We start from the raw sequence: 21,707 nt of genomic DNA, 5'->3' as shown, positions 1-21,707 counted from the left end.
TTTTTTGTTGTTATTTATTGTTTATTGTTTCCTTGTCACATTTTTATCAGGAAATGTTTGTCTTTAGGAGCAAATCCTAGAAACTAAAGGTAGTCAGAATGGTACTTTGACCATTCTTCAAGGGGTGATCTTTCTGTTTTGCCTCTGCCTTTTACTACTCTGTCCCTGTGGACAATATGGGGGCAACACGCTTCTGTGCCACTTCCAGTGGAATATGGCAGACCCTGCTACTTTATCTTTCTTCCGCATCCTACGTTACTTCCAGTGGTTTCACTCTTTTCTTTTCCCACCGCAAACACATGTAAACCGACAAATTGTAAAGTTTTTGTGCATTTTAAAACCTTTGCACCCTTATACTTATTTAAAATATGATTTCAGGAACAATCACCTTGTAACATGAAAGAGCTCAGAAAATGACCAAACTTAGTATGTTTAGGCAGAAAATCAGGAGACAGTGGTAGGTGAATTCAGCATTTAGCCATTTGACAAATACTTACTGAATTCCTACTTGTGCCAGGCAGAGCTGCTAGATTCTAGAAGTTAAAATGGTGAACAAGGCAGATGTGATTCCTGCCCTTATGGAACTGATTATATAAGCATATACATGTAAATTGTCATAGATTCTTTAAAAACACACACATGCACACAGAGGGCTTTAAAAAGGAATCTAGGGGACTTCTGGAATTGTTGCCTTGGTAAAGTGAATTTTGAGCAGAGATCTGAAGGATGAGGTGCACTTCTTGAGGGAAGTGGGCAATGGTAGGGGGTTACAGGCAGGAAAATGCGTGGCCTGCTAAAAGAACTAGCAGTGGACACCTAACTGGAGCATCCCTGGCGTGTAGTAGAGAGACTCCAGAGCAGCGTTGGGGCCTGCCTGGAACACACGCTTCCTTCTCTGCTCTGCTGCTTTATTTTGTGGTCCTTCCACAGGAGAGGGTGGATATGCTGTTTTTGTTGTAATGAGTCATAATCCTCTATTATTTCAGGTATCTGATAAGGGTGTCTAGAAGCAATAGAACTAACAGTCGCGTCAGGGTCTCACCTCTTAATGGCAGACCTTTCGAGGGAAGCCCTCTGAGCTTTTCATGGTGGATAAAGTAAAACTCCTGTTGCTCATTGTCTTCTCCTCCAGGGTGCCCCTGGTAGGGAGTTGATAGGAGATCTTTTGGACATGGGCACTGCTTCACTGTTGACAGAAAGACATGGCGAATTTGATTAAATTAAATTAGGAGCATGTGTATGCTTGACAAAGTGAGCTAATGAAGGAAAATGCATCAAAAGGATTTATGGTAAATTGATTAAAATTTTTCTTTGCAGAAAACCCTTCCGGCTTAACGCTTGGAATTATAAGTCTAACAGTGCTTCTAGGCCCTCCAGGTTCTCACTTGCCTTTGCAGTAGGCAGTTAGGGGACTTCTCTTTCCTTTGAGCAGCCACTCTGTCTGCAGCATACTCTGTTGCAGGCAAATGTATTCCCAACCTGCAATCTGAATTGCGTGGAGGAAAGAGGATAAAAGACACTATTTGATTTATTAATTTCTAGTGGATTAGAACTACAAATGTTTGCTATGTTTTTAATTTGAGAAGTAGAGAGAATCACAGCAGCTTTTAATTATGCATTTTGTGTAATGCAGCTCTGAATAGAGCAGAACAAAATTAAAATTGTGGATCAAATACTAAATCTGAGTGGATACTAAAGTGAGCTGTAGTGTAATGCTAATGGTTTTGCATCTTCCTGGCATTATGTCAATAATGGCTCTAATCACATTAAGTAGAGAGCCCATTAGCTTTTTCTTTGCAGCAGCATGCACCATAGCAACATACTGTGAGTTCTGAAATAACTTTTGACATATTTTTTAGAGCATTGCCATGTTCAGTCTGAGAGGCATGTGTAGAACGTGCGTGTGTGAACACAGATGTGTTCACAATGCTATATGTGCAGTGATGTTCTTTTGTTAGTATAGGCATGTTAACCCTACCTAACATTGTCTTTGAAGAATGTAACCCAATGCCCTTATCTTCATAAATTTAATAGATTACCTATATATACCTAGAGGGGTGTGTGTGTGTGTATATATATACACACACCCCCCTCTATATAGCATATATACATTGTATAGCTATATATATATATATGTATATATATACATATATATGTATATACATATATATGTATGTATGTATGTATACATATATGTATATATGTATGTATATATATATGTATATATGTATACATATATATGTGTATGTATATATGTATGTATATGTATATATATATATATATATATATATATACACATACACACACATACATACACACACACACACCTCTATATAGCATATATATATTGTATAGCACAATATATACCTAGAGGGATAAAGCCCTTTTAATATTTCCTTTCTTTGTTCTGTTCACAAATGGCATGGCATTTTCTAACTGTCCAGCCCTGTATAGTTCTATTGCTCTGTTGAAGCTTGAACAGAGCACTCTGGTTGAGGTTCATTTGCTTTAATGCCATTTCAGGTCCAGTTTCGTGGAGTGCTTTGTGCTCCCAAGATAAGCTTACCGTGTGGTTTCATCATGGGTGTTCTTAGTGACTAGGAGACTAGAATTAATATGGTATGTAAATATTTCTTCTTTGAGTAGAACAATCTTGAGTATTTTTAAACATTCAAATGATTCAAAAATTTTCACTGAAATTTTCAAGTGTAACTAAAATTCAGTTTTTCTGTTATTATACTATATGAAAATAAACATGGGAAGCTGATAAGGGGCTTTTCAAAATGGTAGTATTACAGAAGTGCTTTGTTCTCAATATGTATGTGACTTGATGACTTATCTTCCTCGCCAAACCTTCACTTAACCAGTATATGTACATCTTATATGCTTTCTTCTTTCTTACCTCCTCTATCCACTTGCCATGTACTGCCCAAAAAAGTTGCTTCAGTGTTCTGAGTAAATACTGATGCTTTAGTCTTCTAAATAGCCCTTGAACCCATCCCTCCCTCTCTGTCCCCAGAACTCAGTTCAGGCCCTCATTATCTTTTCCTGTTTTCATGTTAATGTTCCTCTTTCTGCTATATTTCAGTGGTATTTAAGTGATATGAGTGACATTTAAGAAAGCAACATATAATAATGTGTATGTGGAGTTTATTTTTTCTTAAGAGGTTCTCATAAGTTAGGATGCATAATCCTAACTTTTATTCAAGATGGGTCATCAAGGGTAAGCACCCTTAAATTTCACAGCTGATCACAGTGCACTCTGTTTGAGCAGTTACATAGTACAGTTCTCTTAGAACTTGAAAGCAAATGCTACGTGGTTGAGTGTTGGATATGTTGTCTGTTTATCTTTGGTATCAAAGACCCAGGGAATTTGGAGAAACATCACACAGCTTTTGGAATTATTCACACAAACTGTAATATCACATGACTGCTCCCCCAAATGTTAAGACATTACTCACTGGATCTTAAGACATTTTAAGTACTTAATCATCATAATACCCTAATGAGATAGTCAGGAATGAAATTTAAATCACTTTAAATTGGGGCAAGGAGAGGTAAAGTGACTGCCCAAGTTTGCTTTGACAGTGATTAAACTAGGATCAACTCTAGAAATAGTTGCCTTTTTATTTTTATACGATAAAATATACTTCCACTTAGCCTTTTAATTCAGAAGAGTTAACTTCAGCTCCTTAAAGGAATTCGTAAGTGCTACCTTACATACATATGTTGCAGTCTTACCTTTTTAGAGCACTTTCAGGTTATGCCTAAGGGAAAAAGCTAGGGCACCCTTCTGAAAATGAAAAATATGAAACATGTTCTTTTGTGACAATCTGAATTTTTCTGACTCATCGTCCCTGGCATTCCATCACATCATGCTGCCAGGATGGCTTCCCTCTTCTGCAGAAATACAGTGTTCTCGGTGACAAGTGCCATTCTGTCTGAATACACATTGGAAGCACTCATAGGAAAGGGTAGGAGCCATCTGCCTTGTCCATTGTAGTATTGTGCCTAGCTCCAAGGTGGTCTCCTAGATGCCTGGCCTCCCAGCCCTGTCGTCTCCTTTCTGATGAGATCTGCCTTGAAAATCTTCCGTAGCTACAGCTGCCACATTTGGGTAGATGACCTATATCTGATTCCCAAGCTTCCACCTTCCTTATATAACACAATTCCACATTTTAAAATGCCCACTGACTTTTGATGCCTAATGGTATTATCAGTAAATCCATATCAACATAACTAAAACTGAATGTCTTCTATTTTATATTTTACCCCCTTTCCTAAGTTGTACCTTCTCATGATTTCCCACATTGACCTTTCACTTAATACGTAGCAGAGCCTCCAAAGGCTGGGTTGTATGGAGTGCCTCCTGGAAGTTTTAAAGCTTGATAAATCATAGTCTTTACCTTCCAGAGACTTAAGAAGAACCATAAGATGATTTCAGTCATGTGTGGAATTTAAGAAACAAAACAGACGAATATATGGGGAAAGGAGAGGAAACAAACCACAAGAGACTCTTAATGAAAGAGAACAAACTATGGGTTGACTGAGAGAGATGGATGGGAGATGGGCTAGATGGGTGATGGGTACTAAGTAGGGCACTTGTGATGAATCCTGGGTATTGTATGTAAGAGATGAATCACTGAAGTCTACTCCCGAAACCAATATTGCACAGTATATTAACTAACTAAAATTTAGTTTAAATACAGTTTTAAAATTAAATAAATAAATAAATAAATAAATAAATAAATAAATAAGAAATATAAGATATGGATCATACTTGCATTGCAGAAATCTCACTATGTTTGCAGGCTGGAGACTGGTTTAGGACTGAGGGAATGGGCGACCTGGTCTGGAAGGAGGTGGAAGGTGACAGAACCAAGTGTCCTTGCCCGAATTTTTGTCCTAAAAGAGAACACAGTTGAGTGAAAGAGAATAGATATATGCAAGAATCTAGGTGAGAGTAAAGCAATCAGGACATGTTTAGAAAGCTTCCATTTCAGTTTTTCTTCGTTTCCATCATTCTCTCTCTTTGTCAAACAAGTGTAGGGCAGCATCTCTCCTGAACTGTCTCCACCTTTTCTCTCCACACACCCCTGCCTCAGCTTACCCACCCACCTACCTACCTACCTACCTCTCTCCCTCTGTCCCTCTTACCTCTCTCTTTCCCACTCATCCTCTCTCCTCTCTCTGTCCTCCCTCTGTCCTCTCTCTGTGTCCCTCTCCCCTCATCTTATTCTTCTTCCCTCCTTCCCTCTTTCTGTCCAGGAAGTGGGAGGAGGAGAAGAAGAAATATAAGAAAAATCTTGAGATTATACACCCATAATGTCCTGGGCTTTTTTCCCCCTGTCAGCACAGGGCACTATAGTGTTTCTGGGGCCTTTAGAATTTATCCTTATAAAATCATCAATACAACTTGAGCATCCTATCTTTTAGAGCTTCTTGTTCCTATAAGGTGAATGCAAGATTTACAACTGGTAAGCTAAAGTTTGGTCATGTACACTACCTAGTTTCTTAGCAATATTCAAAATATAAAAAGCACACATAACGTAAATATACACACATAATGTAATATTCCATAGCACATAGGCTGAATAGCTCATAATTTTATTTTTTTTTTTATTTTTTTTTAAAGTTTTTTTTTTTTAACGTTTTTATTTTATTTTTGAGAGAGAGAGAGATAGAGCATGAACGGGGGAGGGTCAGAGAGAGAGGGAGGCACAGAATCTGAAACAGGCTCCAGGCTCTGAGCAGTCAGCACAGAGCCCGACACGGGGCTCGAACTCACATACCGCGAGATCGTGACCTGAGCCGAAGTCGGACGCTTAACCGACTGAGCCACCCAGGCGCCCCTGAATAGCTCATAATTTTAAAACACAAGATTTTTAGCTAGCTATATAGACATTCAGCAAGCATTTTACATTAGCTTGCTGTGTACTAAGTGCTTTGACTTTAAAGGTAAAATATGCAAGGTTTGTTAACAAAGGTTTGTTGTCATGCAAGGCGACATTTGCACATAATACTGTGTATTGGTGGTGTGGACAAATAGAGATGTAAGAGTATACACTTTGGTGCCAGACTCGGGCCTAAATACCTTCCCTACCTTCTTCACTTATGTCACTTCGCTAAGATTGTTAGCCCTTCTAAGCCTCAGCTTAGAGATAGTAATAGTACCAACTGTATGGTGATTTGGGGGGAAGTTATTCAAGATAGTGTGTGCATAGTAGAGAGCAGAATACTTGGTAGAAAGTCAATGCTCAAAAATGTTAGCTGTCATTACTGCAATATTCATAGGGAAAGGAGTTTCTCATTGTGTCCTGGGCATTCAGGGAAGATTTCACAAAAGATTTAGGTAGCAGGCGAGGTGATGCCAAGAAAAACATTACAGTAGGAGTTTCTCAGGAACAGAGTACTCTGTCCAAGCGAACAAGACAGCATCCATTAACACGTAGAATTGTGAGGAGCCATGGCCTTTTCCAAAAATCTATGAGTCCGTATTGCTGGAGCATAAAAAGACTCACAGGAGATAAACCTGGACAGACAGCCAGGGGCCAGATCTTAAAGAGCTTTGTCCAGAAAAAGACATTTTGAGTTTAAATTCTATGCCAATCATCTAATTGGGGTACTTATGGATTAGACATTGAGAAACAAGGAGATGGTGTTAAATTTCTATTTATGTTTCTTAGTTTAATTTTGCCTTATAACATTCATACCATGTATAAAAAACATTTTAAGGCATTATATATTAGTATGGTAGTACATGTAAATAGTTTGAACATGTATTCAGTCAGTACATAATAATTATTTTCATGGCTTGCATTTTTCTGATTGGTTCTGGCATTGGTTCAGAGTGATCATTGCCTAGCTGTACCAGTTATTAAAAGGTTTTGATATAATTCCTTTAAGTAAGTATACCAGTTATGGGGTCATGTACTCCTCTCGCATCACTGATCATTCGTCTGTTGACCACTGCTCTGGGTGATGGGGAATCTTTGGAGGATTTGGGACAAGGGAGTGAAATGATTAGAATCATGTGTTAGAATCATCATGGGGACAGTGTCCTGAGGGCTCAGTTAGAGTTGAGCAGGTTAAATAAAAGAAGAGATACCACCTTCATATTTATTTAGGTCCAAGCACATAGTTCATAGCTGAGGCATAGATATTACTCATCATGACAGAAGACTTCCAGAAAAAAGAAAACATGATTTGTTTTTTTTTGGAAAGCCAGTATTACATCATATCATCTAATGATACAATTATTTAAAAAAAGAGAGAGAGACAAAAATTAAAGACTTCTTTCAAAAATATACATAGGAGAAAGGAAAAGTAGATATGTTGAGAATACAGGCATAATATTTAAATGATTTTAGTAACATGAGTGGCACAGACACTGTACAATAATAACAAATGCGCAGATGTTGGCCCATATTCCTTACCAGTCTAGTATGCATCAGCTGAACATGAGCTTTGGGGGTTGGGAATAAATAAGTAAATACATATATATATATATGTGTGTGTGTGTGTGTGTGTGTGTATTTTTTTAAGGGTCTCAAAGATTTGTTAGGTATAATTAGCATCTACTGTATTCCCCCTTCCCACTTCTAAACCATTTATCTTTGTCTTCTTGAGCTTTGAATTCTGTACTCAGAGGAGGAATTAGGAAATAATCTCCTGTCAGTGTTGATATGTAACCATCATTTGCCACAAATGGGAATTTAATTCTCATTTTGTCCGTGCACTGAAATGGCACCAAGAACACCTTCCATTTGCGTAGATCAGTGAAGGGATTTAGAAGACACTTGTATGCTCATAATGGCAAATTTTTAGTATAGTCCTTTTTCTCTGCTTCCCAAAATGATCTCAGAACATCCTCTCATTCGCCTTCGTTTAATCTCTTGAGCATTAACTTTATTTCACATTCTATAAGGCTACCTGTGTTTTCCGTTACTCAGCACACAATCACTTCTATCAGTGTGACTGCACACCTTTCATAGCAGCCTTCCTGTCTCTGAACCAGAATGGAATTCATGACAAAGGAAAAAAAAAAAAGTTGCTTTCAGAAATGAAAATCGAGGGAGGCCCACAGTGTAGTATGAAGAAAGAAAGAAACACGTGAGATCTGAATTGGAGATTTTGGTCAGTTCAAGAGAAGAAGAAAACTGGGGAGTCAAACCAGGAAATCAAGCAAGAGTGGAAGGGAAGAAACTTTAGGTAGGGGCCTTTTGGTATCTGAAGCACAAGAGAAGGGTAACATCAAATAACTGGAACACCACAGATGAAAACAAAGAACAAAGGAGGTGAATGTGAAAACCAGGAACAAGCAGTAATGGAGCTAATGGCTACCTCTTTGAATACCATCACAGATCAATGTTGTGTGTTCTCTCTCTCTTCCCTATGTCCACCGTTAAAGAGGGAGGAATGATGTACCTAGAAGACAGATTGACTTTTTTTTAACATTTTTTTTTATTTTTGAGAAACAGAGGCAGAGCATGAGCAGGGGAAGGGCAGAGAGAGAGGGAGACACATAATCTGAAGCAGGTTCCAGGCTCTGAGCTGTCAGTACAGAGCCTGACACGGGGCTTAAACTCACAAACTGTGAGATCATGAACTGAGCTGAAATCGGACGCTCAACCGACTGAGCCACCCAGGTGCCCCAGCAGACTGGCTTTTAACTGTCGTACAATTAAAGCACTTTATATGTGAGGTTGCTACTTTCTCTTGGGTGAGATTTTTTTTTACGTTTATTCATTTATTTTGAGAGGGAGAGCGTGAGCAGGGGAGGCACAGAGAGAGAGAGGAAAAGAGAGAATCACAAGCAGTCTCCCCACTGTCATTGTAGAGCCCAGCATGGGGCTTGAACTTATGAACCAGGAGATCATGACCTGAGCCGAAATCCAGAGTCAGATGCCTAACCAACTAAGCCAAAACCACCCAGGTGCCCCTGTTGGGTGGGATTTTATCAGATGTTAGGTGAGGTTTTTTCTTTGCTTTTCTCCAAATTTAGTCTTTTGACTCATGTTAATTATCTTACCAACGTGAGGAGCAATACTTGGGTCTTGGTTCCCAGTTTACACCAGTTTGCTCTTAAAGGCAAAAATTTAATTCAAACTTTGAGAAGATAGAGAAGACATAGGTGTAGGTGCCTCTATCTCAATATAAAAGTTGAAAGCAGAAACCTCAGAAGATTGTTCCTGAGCCCTTTAAGATGGATAACTTTATTCTTATAATAAAGCCCAATTTAATTTATATTGGCATGTTGTTTCAACTGGCATGAAAACTTTTTTCTTTGAATGGAGATGGTTTTGAGTTATAAAAAAATAAAGAATGTGATTGAAGAAATCTTAGGTGAGCTCAGAGACAGCAGGAGGGTTTCTGAGAGAGTGGGAGTGGAAAAGCAATCCATAGACTTGCCGATGGACACTCATTAAATGTTAATAGGAACTGCATGTGATGAAAGGCAGGCTGTTCGGAATTTATCTTGTAACCGTATGTCTACAGCTGGAGGTATGCAAATGGAATCAAGGAAAGGCATTAAAGAAGTTATTTGTTAGGAAATAGAAGGACGATTCTGTTTACTTCACCCACCTTGAAGAGAACACTACCAGCATTTGTAAACTGGAAAGCACAGGAGAAGTGAGTGGCCTTCCATCCCAGTGTCAGATGGAAGATGTTGTTAGAAAAGGAGTAACTCCTTTCTAAATTCCCAAGAAGGTTGAGCACCCCTGACGTAGTAGATGTATAAAACCATGTAGCCAACATTAAGGCCTCTTGTACTTTGTAACCTCCTTGAGTCACTAAAGCAGGCTCTCCCTAGTGAGGGACCACGTCAGTGGGTTCTGGGTTTTGACAGGGAGTTGCACCTATGATACCTGAAACCTTCTTACACTCCCCTGTTTAGTGCCGGGTCATTGGAATGCAGGCATTGGATTGAAGCATTATACATAGCAGATTAATAATATAAGTATCTGTGAGGCCTCACTTAGGAGGCTCTTAGAGGATTAATAAAATATTTACAAAATAACCTATATGATTGCTTCATTTTTTGAGATAATTAGCTCTAATCACATCATAAATCTTCACTCAAGTGGCTTCTCTCATCTGTGAAAGAAATTCCATATTTCTGGAAAAGCAGGAACAGATTCCTGCCATACTTTTATTAAAAAGAAAATAAATAAATAAAAAGCCTAGTTTTTGCACACACGTGTTCTGTTGCTTACACACACATGCAGAGCCAACACCCAACAAACCAATAAAGAGTAAAATGATAATTTTAAAAAGACTTCTCATTGAATTCAGTGAATGGTATTCACATGAAAAGCATTCCAAAAATTCATCCTTTTATTATAAGAATTTTATTTCTGCATGTTTTACACAGAACCTAAAACCTAGAAAATCTTAAGCTGATCAAAGTAATTAGACTATTGATAGAATTTTTTCTTATTTTAACCTTTGCCTTTAAAAGTCTCCTGTATCACTTACTGTTTACTATTTTATATGGAGTCTCAGTAGATCACATTGTACAATCAGATTTCTAGATGCAAGGTTAAGATTTCAGTTAGTCCTTGGATTTGCGCTAAAGCTCTAACTATTTATATGAACAACCATTTACTGAGTGCCTGCCATGTTCCTAGAAATTTAGCAAGAGATTTTTTTTGAGTATTTATACTTCATTTAATTCAATCCTAATAATAACTAATACTCCTAAGAATATCCCTAAAAGTCAAGTATTACTATCCTTGTTTCATAGCTGGGAAACTGAGGCTCAAAGTGGTCATAGAGCTAGTAAGTAAAAGACTTGGTGTTGGAGCACAAGTCTGTGACTTCACACCCCATACTGTATTTTAATTTGTTTTGATTTCATTTCATTTGATTTGATTTTCTACTCCATTCTGCCTCCCTTTACTTCCACAAAGTGGGTATTTTAGGATTGTTAGAATCAGAACTTATCCTTTTTCCCCTGATCATCAATGGTCTTTTATGCTCTTTTACCGAATTCCCCTTCAATTGTATGCTATTGCTCCTATTATATTGCTGCCTTTTTAACTATGACTTCTCTGATAGAACTTGGAGTTGGCCTCTTGATACATGTTATCAACATTAATAAAATATTTATTACATGATTAAAAATTTTTCCAGAAATCCATATTAAAACATTCTTTAAGGCTAGAAAATATTTGTCTGGCAACAGTCTGCTATATATATAATGGAAATAGTTTTACCCCATTTCTTTTCATTTTCCTTCTCAAAGCCATCACAGAAATGGATAATGGAACAGGCAGCTGTGGCCATAGGAAGTCTGTGTAATCTGTGGTTTATATATATATGTATATGAAAAATATATGCCAAAATTATATGCATTTGCCATGATTTTTTCTTTTTATTTGTTGCTCATGCAAAAGCTCCAACTCCACTTGTCTTATTTGTGATTAATTGGGATGTCTTTGTTCTCTCCATTGTAGGTTCTAAAAACCAGTCTCTGTCTTCACTGAATGCCAGTGCAGCTGCTGTTTGCATGCTGTTTGCTTTGTTGCTATGTGTGTGGGTGCCTCAGGCCCAGGTCCTGAGTCCCCCTTCTCCTGCCGTGCATTGCCTGTGTTTCTGTGGAGAATGGTAATGTTCTTGGATCAGGGACTTTTACAAATAGGTGTGTTCTTCCTTGTTGGCTTGGAGTGATCAAAGACCACCATGTTTCATTTTGCCCAGAGCCTTGAATCCCGCCCCCACCCCCCCATCTTCAGTAAAACCCATTGCAGAGAGCTTTACCCTAAAGCCACAGAAAACAAATCCAACACCTGTGTCTTGAGAGCATTACTTACAAAGGCTTGGAAACTCCCAGAATGTTGTTTATGAAGCATGCTCTTAGTCAGGACTCATAGGAGTTTCTGTGTCTCTTGTTTCTTTTCTAGCTACTTGGGAGCATCAGGCCCTTTTGTAGACAGAGGGAGGAAGGTCATGTTATAGAACACGATCACGCATGTCAGGACAAATGCTAATTCACTTCACTGAATTCTGACTAATATCCTGAGGGAAGGAAGAAATACATGCATATGGGCGTATTTTGGCTTCCATTTAACTCTCTAATTTCTTTCTCTTTTTTTTTCTTACTTAAATAAGGATTTCTGTCTTCATTAGTGGTATTATTCACAGAGACTGTAGAGTTTCTGCACTTGCCCTGCCCGTGTGAAGTGGAAGGAATGTGTTTTTCTTTTGCCATATCCTTACTCAGCAGGGGTGCTTTTATTATAAAACCAGGAAGCTAACCAGAAAGACAGTGCGTGTATTTCCTAGTTCCCCTCACTCTGGACGTGAGCTGCAATGTAGTCGGTAGCCTTTATGTGTGTACTCTGTGCTGGATTAATAAAGTGAGGTAATGCGTGTCAAGCACTTTTTTCCTTAGTGCTTGGCACATAGTGAGTGCTTAGCGAATGGTAGTTGTTACTTTTCATCGGACCCAAAGTCACATTGCATCTCTCTCTTTAATGCAGATTTAGGGTAGCCTTTTTGTTAGATCTGAAGGTCAGTTTCTACCTTGCTGTAGAGCTTTAGGAAATGTTGACTTTAAAATAGGAATTTTATTTTTTGTACATTTACATATAGTTGGTGGGTTGGTTTGAAAACAAAATGCTTTATTGATTTCTTTTTCCCGAATTATTTTATGTTTCCAGCTGATTGCTGTAAATAAGTTGGATGTCATATTTGTGGACTAAGAACTGACAAGTCAGTTTCAGACAACAATGAAGACTTTCTCTCCTATTTAATTATAAAATCAAAACCAAGAGATTTATAAGCATTCCCATATTGATTTTTGTTATTGGAAGTAAATGTTGAAAAGGACCCCAAGGGGCGCCTGGGTGGCGCAGTCGGTTAAGCGTCCGACTTCAGCCAGGTCACGATCTCGCGGTCCGTGAGTTCGAGCCCCGCATCAGGCTCTGGGCTGATGGCTCTGGGCTGATGGCTCGGAGCCTGGAGCCTGTTTCCGATTCTTTGTCTCCCTCTCTCTCTGCCCCTCCCCTGTTCATGCTCTGTCTCTCTCTGTCCCAAAAATAAATAAAAAACATTGAAAAAAAAAAAAATTAAAAAAAAATAAAAAAAAAAATAAAAAAAAAATAAAAAAAAAAAAAAAAAGAAAAGGACCCCAAAAGTTGCTTTTCCAGGGTCTACTGGATCAGAAGCCTTTTGGGGGAACTATTAGTTGCATCTTCTAATAAATAATATTTTATATATTAAATACTCATTTGAAATGATATTATCTAAAGAATGTAAAGCTAGCATAGTCCCTTGGCTTCTATGAGCCATAATCTCATGTATCTATTATTATGCAATTTACAAAAGTACGTATTTTTCTCTCCTTAGGTACAGACTGAGTTTTCAGTAATGTTTTCGGACTCATTGTAACTTGACACCATAGAGGGAGTTAATAAATCACACCTTTCTACGCTCAAATAAAGACAGCCATCTCCCTCTCTCCCATTCCTGGATCAAGTATCAGAGCTGAGCTTGTGGCTATCTAGAACCACAAATTACAGGATTTGTTTTTGTATGGGATCGCAGTGGGGGTACAGATTTGAAACACTGATGGGTGAGTGTTCGGAAAGGTGTTAACACAGCAGGCCTGAATGGCCATCCTTAGGCCTGTTCATGAAGTTGGCCACTGGCTGGCATCAAGCAACTTGGATTTGGGGCATGTTCCACTATTCCACTGTTCTAAATTGTTTGTGGAAATAATACAGTTTATGGTGAACACTTGCTTTCCTTCCAGGAGTCTGAAATTTGGAGTTTATTGATAGATGCTAGGCAGAGGGTACCCATGTGACAAATCCCCAACAAAAACCATGGGCACTGATTTGCAAATGAGCTTCCCTTGTAGGCAGCACTTAACATGTACTGTCACAATTCAATGCAGGAGAAATTAAGTGCATCCTATGTGGCTCCTTGGGGAGAGAACCCTTGGAAATATGTGCTTGGTTTCTTCTGGACTTTGCCCCTTGCTCCTTTTTTCTTTGCTGATTTTGCTTTTGATTATCCTTTCACTGTAGTAAATCTTAGCTGTGAGAATGACTGCTGAGTCCTGTCTCAGTGATCTAGGGCTGGTCTTAGGGACCCGGGACCCTCAACACAATAGTTAAAACCTAACTTGTTTAGGATTCCACATAAACAGAAAAGACAGAATGTCTGAAGTGCCTGAAGATTTGCCTTCTGGATGCCCCCATTCTTTATCATTTTCTTCCTAAGCACTACTTAATTTTGATGTTTAGTAAATATGTTTAGAATATAATACAATTGGGTAGGCATTTCTGGCACATTCAGATATCAGTGTAAATTCATTCCTTATTCTCTACTCTCATTGGAACTGAGGTGTAAAAATTGGAGAGACTTAACACAATGTGTTTTCTCTCTTACGTGCGTGCATGCACGCGCTCTCTCTCTCTCTCTCTCTCTCTCTCTCTCCATTACCCGGTATTCTAATAATTAGAAATAAGTACCTACTAGAATTCTCCTCCTTGATAGAATACAGTGTCAATTGACTCATTTTGAAAATGTTTTATGAGTTAGAAAAATAAAATAACAAATATTGCCATACATTAGAGTTACTTTTTTTTTTTTTTTTTTTTTTTTTTTTTTTTTTTTTTTGGCATTGTTACCTTATTCCACTTCTTGGATGATTATATAGAATAATGCCTTTCCGTACTATACAAAAGAGAATTTTCCAGAGTTTTTAATGTCTATTTCCACTTGAAAGGACTCTTCCTCACTGAGAAAAGAAAAAGAAACACTAGTGCCACTGAGAAATATCATCCAGGAGAGCATTTGGAGAGAAAGTACAAGACAGAAACTGGATTCAGGAGTGGCTACACTGGTCATTGTTTACTTGCCTGCTGCTGTTGGCCTGGTAGTGTTTTCATCTGTTTGAAAGAGCTTGCATACACTTGCCTTTTTAGTCTGGTAGGATAACCTTTATGCCTTACTTTAGAGACACTTGAACATAGAGCAGATAGAACATGTGGATTTATAGACCATGTCTGTTTTAGACTTGATGAAAATAGACACCAGAAGAAAAGACAGGTGGGGTGACAACAATTTTTTCTTCTCATTCTATGCATTTTATTCTTTTTTTTTTTAATTTTTTTTAACGTTTTTTACTTTTGAGACAGAGACAGAGCATGAACAGGGGAGGGTCAGAGACAGAGAGGGAGACACAGAATCTGAAACAGGCTCCAGGCTTTGAGCTGTCAGCACAAAGCCCGACGTGGGGCTCAAACTCACGAGCCGTGAGATCATGACCTGGCCGAAGTTGGAGGATGCTTAACCGACTGAGCCACCCAGGCGCCCCTGTATTTTATTCTTTATACACAACCAGAGCTCCATATTAAGAAGTAAATTGATATATTCAAAGTTGGCAACTCTAGTCTCTCCTTTCTTATACCTATGTGTTTATTTTGTCTCTGCCAGTTTAGTTTTACCAAATCTTCTATAAGAGGTTTTTCTACTCTTCATCCTTCTGCCCCATCTGCTGATATGCCTCCTGCTCTGGCCAGAACTCCACTACTTATTGTTTCAATTAAATTATTTCAAATGTTCTATTACTCCATTTTAACATAGAGTAATTCAGTGTTGACCACAAGTAGAGATTGTATATTCAGATCCCATATGTGAATTTTTGAGCTCCCTTTCTAACATTAGTTCCTTTTCACTAAATTTCTTTTTCCTCTTAGCTTGTTTTCTTCTGACAGCTTCCCTTTTTTATATACTGTCATTTACTTTTGCATTTTAGAAAGTTTAAGTTTTTGCACCTACACCTTTAAACAGTTCTGTAATAAAATGAACTCAGAAGCATAGGCCCAACCAAGATCTTAAAATATTCAGAAAAAATGCATTTTTACTTGCATCAGAAAATATTCACATTTTTATTTCATAAGTACATAATATATAACCTTTTGATATCTTCATTTGCATATGTGACTGCTGAACCAGACATTAGACAACCTGTGTTTTGGATTCCCTCACACTGGCTGTTTTCAGAAATCTAGTGAGCACCTGTCTAAAGAATATAGTTGGTTTACAGAAATGACAGGTGGTCATTTGTCAACAGAAATGAATTAGCTGTAAGAACAGCATGATTTGTTAAAAATATGTGCAAGGCTCCATCCTAGTTGCGATCAGGGTATAAAGATGAGTGTTCTGGAGCTTCTGTACATGCATACCCCAGAGATACTGTTGGTTTGGTTCCAGACCATTGCAATAAAGCAAGACAAGTGAAATTGTTGGTTTTCTAGTGCATATAAATATTATATTCACACTGTAGTCTCATAAATGTGCAACAGCATTATATTTAAAAAAAAAAACACTGTATATACCTTAATTTAAAAGTACTTCATTGCTGGGATGTCTGGATGGCTCAGTCAGTTAAGCATCTGACTCTTGATTTCAGCTCAGGTCATGCTCTCGCAGTTCCTGGGATCAAGTCCCACTCTGCGCTGTCAGCGTAGAGCCTGTTTGGGATTGTCTCTCTCCATCTCTCTCTCTGTCCCTCCCCTCCCCTCCCCTCCCCTCCTCTCCTTCTCTTTCAAAATAAATAAATAAACTTAACAAACATTTTATTGCTAAAAACATGCTAACCATCATCTGGGCTTTCAGTAAGGTGCAATCTTTTTGCTGGTGGAGGGTCTTGTCTCAATGTTGATGGCTGCTGACTGATCAGGTGGTGGTTGCTGATGGTTGGGTTGGCTGTGGAAATTTCTTAAAATAAGACAACAGTGAAATTTGCAACATCTGTTGACTCTTCCTTTCCTGAAAGATTTTTCTGTAGCATGTGATGCTACTTGGTAGCACTTTCCCCATAGTAGAGTTTCTCTCAAAATTGGAGTCAGTTCTCTCAAACCCTGCTGCTGCTTTATCAACTAAGTTATGTAATATTCTAAATCTTTTGTTACCATTTCAACAGTCTTCACAGCACCTTTACCTGGAATAGATTTGCATCTGAAGAAACTATTTTTCTTTGCTCATCCATAAGAAGCAATTACTTCCTCCATTGAAGTCTTAAGCCCCTCAGAATGGTCCCATCCATGAGGATTGGAATCAACTTCTTCCAAACTACTATTATGCTGGTATTTTAGCTTCTTTCCATGAATCATGAATGTTCTTAATGGCATCTAGAGTGCCAAATCCTTTCCAAAAGTTTTCAATTTACTTCGCCTAGATTCATCAGAAGAATCACTATCCATGGCAGCTATAATCTTACAAAATATATTTCTTAAATAATAGGACTTGGTCAAATTACTCTTTGATTCATGGGCCACAGGATGGATTTTGTGTTAGCAGGCATGAAAACATTAATCTTACTGTACATCTCTATCAGAGCTCTTAGGTGACCATGTGGATTGTCAATGAGCAGTAATATTTTGAGCGGAATTTTTTCTGAGCAATAAGTCTCAATAGTAGGCCTAAAAAAATTCAGTAAACCATGTTGTAAACAGATGTGCTGTCATCCAGACTTTGTTGTTCCATTTATAGAGTATAGGCAAAGTAGATTTAGCATAATTCTTAAAGGCATTAGGGTTTTCAGAGTGGTAAATGAATATTGGCTTCAACTTAAAGTCACCACCTGCATTAGCCCCTAACAAGAGAGTCAGTCTGTTCTTTCAACTTCTGATGCCAGGCATTGACTTCTCCTCTCTAGTTACAAAAGTCCTAATGGCATCTTCTTCCAATGCAAGGCTGTTTATCTATATTGAAAATCTGGTGTTTAGTGTAGCCACCCTCAATAATTATTTTGCTAGATCTTCCAGATAACTTGCTGCAGCTTCTACGTTAACACTTGCTGCTTCATCTTGTGCTTTCCTGTTATGGAGATGGCTTCTTGCCTTAGACCTTATGAACCAGCCTCTGCTAGCTTCAAGCTTTCTTCCCCAGCTTCCTCACCTCTCTCAGCCTTCACAGAATTGAAGAGAGTTGGGACTTTGCCCTGGACTAGGCTTTGGCATAAGGGAATGTTGTGGTTGGTTTGCTCTTCTATCTTGACCACTTAAATTTTCCCCATATCAGCAGTAAGGCTGTTTTGCTTCCTTGTCATTCATGTGTTCACAGGAGCAGCACTTTATATTCCCTTCACGAATTTCTCCTTTGCATTCACAACTTGGCTAAATGTTCAGCACAGGAGGCCTAGCTTCCAGCCTAGCTTGGCTTTCAACATGCCTTCCTCACTAAGTTTAATCATTTCTAGTTTTTGATTTAAAGTGAGAGACATGCAACTCTTCCTTTTACTTAAACAGTTAGAGGCCATTGTAGGGTTATTATTGGCCTCCTTTCAATATTACTATGTCTTGGGGAATAGGGAGGCCAGCAGAGAGGGAGAGATGGCAAACAGCTGGTCAGTGGAGCATTCAGAACACACACATTTATCGATTAAGTTTGCCATGTTATATGGGTGTGGTTCATCGTACACCAAAACAATTACAATAGTGACATCAATGATAATTGATCACAGATCTCCGTAACAAACACAGTAATAACAAAGAAGTTTGAAATACTGTAAGAATTACCAAAATGTGAGCAAATGCTGTTGGGAAAATGGCACTGAAAGACCTGCTTGACACAGGGTTGCCACAAACCTTCAATCTGTAAAAATGCAATATCTGCAAAGTGCAATAAAACGAGATCTGCCTGTACTCAAGGGTCTGATTATACTGTAAGGGGTTATCCCAGATTGCGTGTGACCTGTGTAAAATGGAATATAGTTTTAAAAAATCCCATGAAAAACAGATGGGGATTCTGAATAGATCACAGGATTTATGAACGGGGTGATATTTGAGAGGTGGTCTTGGACGACAGTGGGGCCCCAGAAAATTGATGACAGCATTCCAAGTGGAAGGGACAGTGTAAGCAAAAATACGGTGTTTTGAGAAAGTATAGTGCCTTCACCGAAAGGTAAGTTGTCATGTTCAGCTCCAAGGTGAGAGTGTGTATGAGAGAAGTAAGACTTAGAAGCCAGATCTGGGCAGTTATTGAATGCCAGCGTGAAGAATTTATGCTTAAATCATTTAGCAAAGGGGAGCTAGCTATTCAAGTTTAGTTTGGAGGTCAGGACTGTAATGTGATCAAGAGGTACACTTGAGCAAAAGCAGCCTGGCATCAGAATGTGAGGGAAAGAAAGGAGTAGATAGACGAACAAGGAACAATTACATTAATCCAGTCAGGAAGGTATATTGGCTATCACTAAGCTTGTGAGGATAGGTTTGAAGAGACTGGTATGTGATTGGACAACTGAGTTAACCAGGAATCAGTCAAAGGAAAATTAACCTTCTCGGGCCTGGATTTCAGAGAGAATGGGGAGAAGAGAGAAGACAGGAGAGGTCACCCTGATGGAGGCTTGGGTGTAGGTGAGTGGATAGGAGTGCCTTCTGTGCAAGGCATTTCAGTGTAGTTCTAGACTCAAGACTTCTGGTTTGAATCCTGGCTCCAAACAGTACTAGCTTTATGACTTCAGGCAAATTACCCAACTTTGATGTACCGTAATTTTCCCATCTATAAAGTGGGTTTGATAATAGTATTTCAAACCTCATTGAAGTGTAGATGAATGTAATACATATATATTATGTAGAGTCTTTCCTGGCTCAATGCAAAGTGTAGTCACTATTATTTTGTTTAATTTTCAGAAGTCTAGTAGGTAGCTACTATTTTTATCCTATATAATATATGAGGAAACCAAGGCACAGAGGCTATATTATGTAAAGCAATCTTTTAGCCTGAAAATAGCATTTCAGTAAAAAATAGGCCTCTGTGCCTTTGTGTGTTTCATATTTTATCTGTTTTGTTTTCAGAATTCAGATAATAGTTTTTAGAGCAACTGGCTAGTTACTTTGCTTTATAGGTAGAATCCCTAAAGAAATCCTCAGAGTTGAAGTTGCCCTCATAGAAGGAGATGGAGCAAATGCAAGACAGAAATGAGAAATCACAAGATTGATGGGACGGCCAAATGAGGACTCAGGAATTGATAAGTATCAAGTTATTTGTGGAAGCTAAAATGAAGGAAGATGTATATACATACACGCATATTTATAATTGTAGTAGTTTATTATTTCTGTGTCCAATACTAAACTGACTGGTTTAATTAACGTGTTCACTCCTATACAGAACACCAACCACGAGAAAGACTCTGTTGAATTTTCCTTTCTAGTTCTTCATACAGTAGTATTTAATTTTGATCCAGAAGTGTCCAACATAGATAAAAGCAATGTCATTTTCCAAAACATTTTTCTAAGAACAATAGGTAATGTTTTGGTATTTGCAAAGAAAAAAAAAAGTGGTGAAGACCAAATGTTAAAAATCTGTATTTTGCTAAAACCATCATTCTCAACTTTTTCTCACCCCCAGCATGCTAATAATGCAGCTCCCTCCCCTGCACGAGTGGTCTTAGGGAAAGACTTTATGTTTCTGTTGGACATCATCTTGATGGACAGGAGGGGAGTTCAATTCAAGGAAAAATGTTTTCCAGTTAGGGCTGGTATAGGATTGAAGAGAGTCCCAACTGGTTGGAATCTACTCATCTACCCAGTATGTGGCAGTGGAATGGAATGGATGTTCTCTTTCCTGAGTCAAGAATCATTATGCCAGGAGAAAAGGATAATATTGAGAAAAAAGTACTAGACAGAGTCAGGGCAGCTGGGTGGCTTTTCCCAAGTCAGCCACATACTTTAGCTTCCTGACTTGGGTAAGACACTTCTTTGTGAATATTCTCATCTGTAAAATAATAAAAGTAGCACTGGATGACCTCTAAATTGCCTCCCAACGTCTGCATTCATAGTATTAATGAATTCGTTCAGCACTGATTTATCTGGGCAGTGGGGATATAAAGCACCATAATCCTGCGATAAAGAGACCTAGATGACAAAGAGGTACGAGCAAATCCCTGAAGGAGCAGGTAATTCTTGCTAGGAATGGGGAGAATAGAGAAGGAGGGTGGATAGGAAGTATTTCATGAAGTGCTTTAAGTTGGACCTTGAAAGAAGAGAATGACAGAGGCAGAACAGAGAGGGGTTCGGAATCAGGTAAGACTTTTCCATACTCAGGAACATTTATGGCAACTGGCTGGAGCATCAGAGGTCTTGGCAGGAGATGATGTTGGGAAGGTAGATTGGGTTTATATTGAGGGAACTTCAAATGCCAGGTATGGGAATTTATTATTTATTTTGTGCACAGTAGAGGAACTGGTGCAAGTTTGTTAGGAAGGGAAGGGAGATATTCCTAGTCTCAGTTTTTAGAAATGTGATGAGAATGCATAAAGGGTGGGTTAAGGTGATTAGGGAAATACTCCTGTTTGTTTTCTAAATGGCTGTCTTCACCTAACTTATATCCAGGTACCTTTTGGCATTATTATTGATCCTTCCAGGATTGTCTCCTTTCTATAGCCAGCACTAAACTTCACAAACACCAAGAGTTTATCTTCCCTAAATGCACATTGTGTCTCCCCCCATCCACAACCACATTGACAATACCGTTAGCAAGGTTTTTAAGAAAGGGCAACAAAACCAAGTATTAAAAGAAAAAGTTAATGGTTTAAATTCATTTTCCTCAGTTTGGTCTCCATAGTTAGCCTAAACAGTTAAAAAAAAAAAAATCAGGAAAAGTTTTAACCCCTTAGTGGTTGTCACAGTGATGTCAGTCTTAACTGAGATCTCTTAACTGTGGTCTAACACACTGAAAGAAGAGAA

At 38.4% G+C, this 21,707-nt stretch overlaps 1 protein-coding gene across 21 annotated transcripts in view; it reads left to right on the top strand.

Moving 5' to 3' along the window:
• BNC2 (basonuclin 2) overlaps positions 1-21,707 on the top strand; it is a 427,090-nt gene that overhangs the window by 373,396 nt on the left and 31,987 nt on the right. The window contains exon 1 of one of the 21 annotated variants that reach the window (XM_042964294.1): positions 2,524-2,619. The exons of the other annotated variants lie outside the window; for them this stretch is intronic. Within the exon in view, the coding sequence (XP_042820228.1) occupies positions 2,617-2,619 (3 nt within the window). The 5' untranslated portion in view covers positions 2,524-2,616. Of the gene's footprint in view, positions 1-2,523; positions 2,620-21,707 lie in introns of those variants that run through there. 21 annotated transcript variants of the gene reach the window in all.

The sequence above is a fragment of the Panthera tigris genome, chromosome D4 (assembly GCF_018350195.1).
Source record: "Panthera tigris isolate Pti1 chromosome D4, P.tigris_Pti1_mat1.1, whole genome shotgun sequence".
Lineage (NCBI taxonomy): Eukaryota > Metazoa > Chordata > Mammalia > Carnivora > Felidae > Panthera > Panthera tigris.
This window is presented reverse-complemented; position numbering and strand designations above follow the sequence as displayed.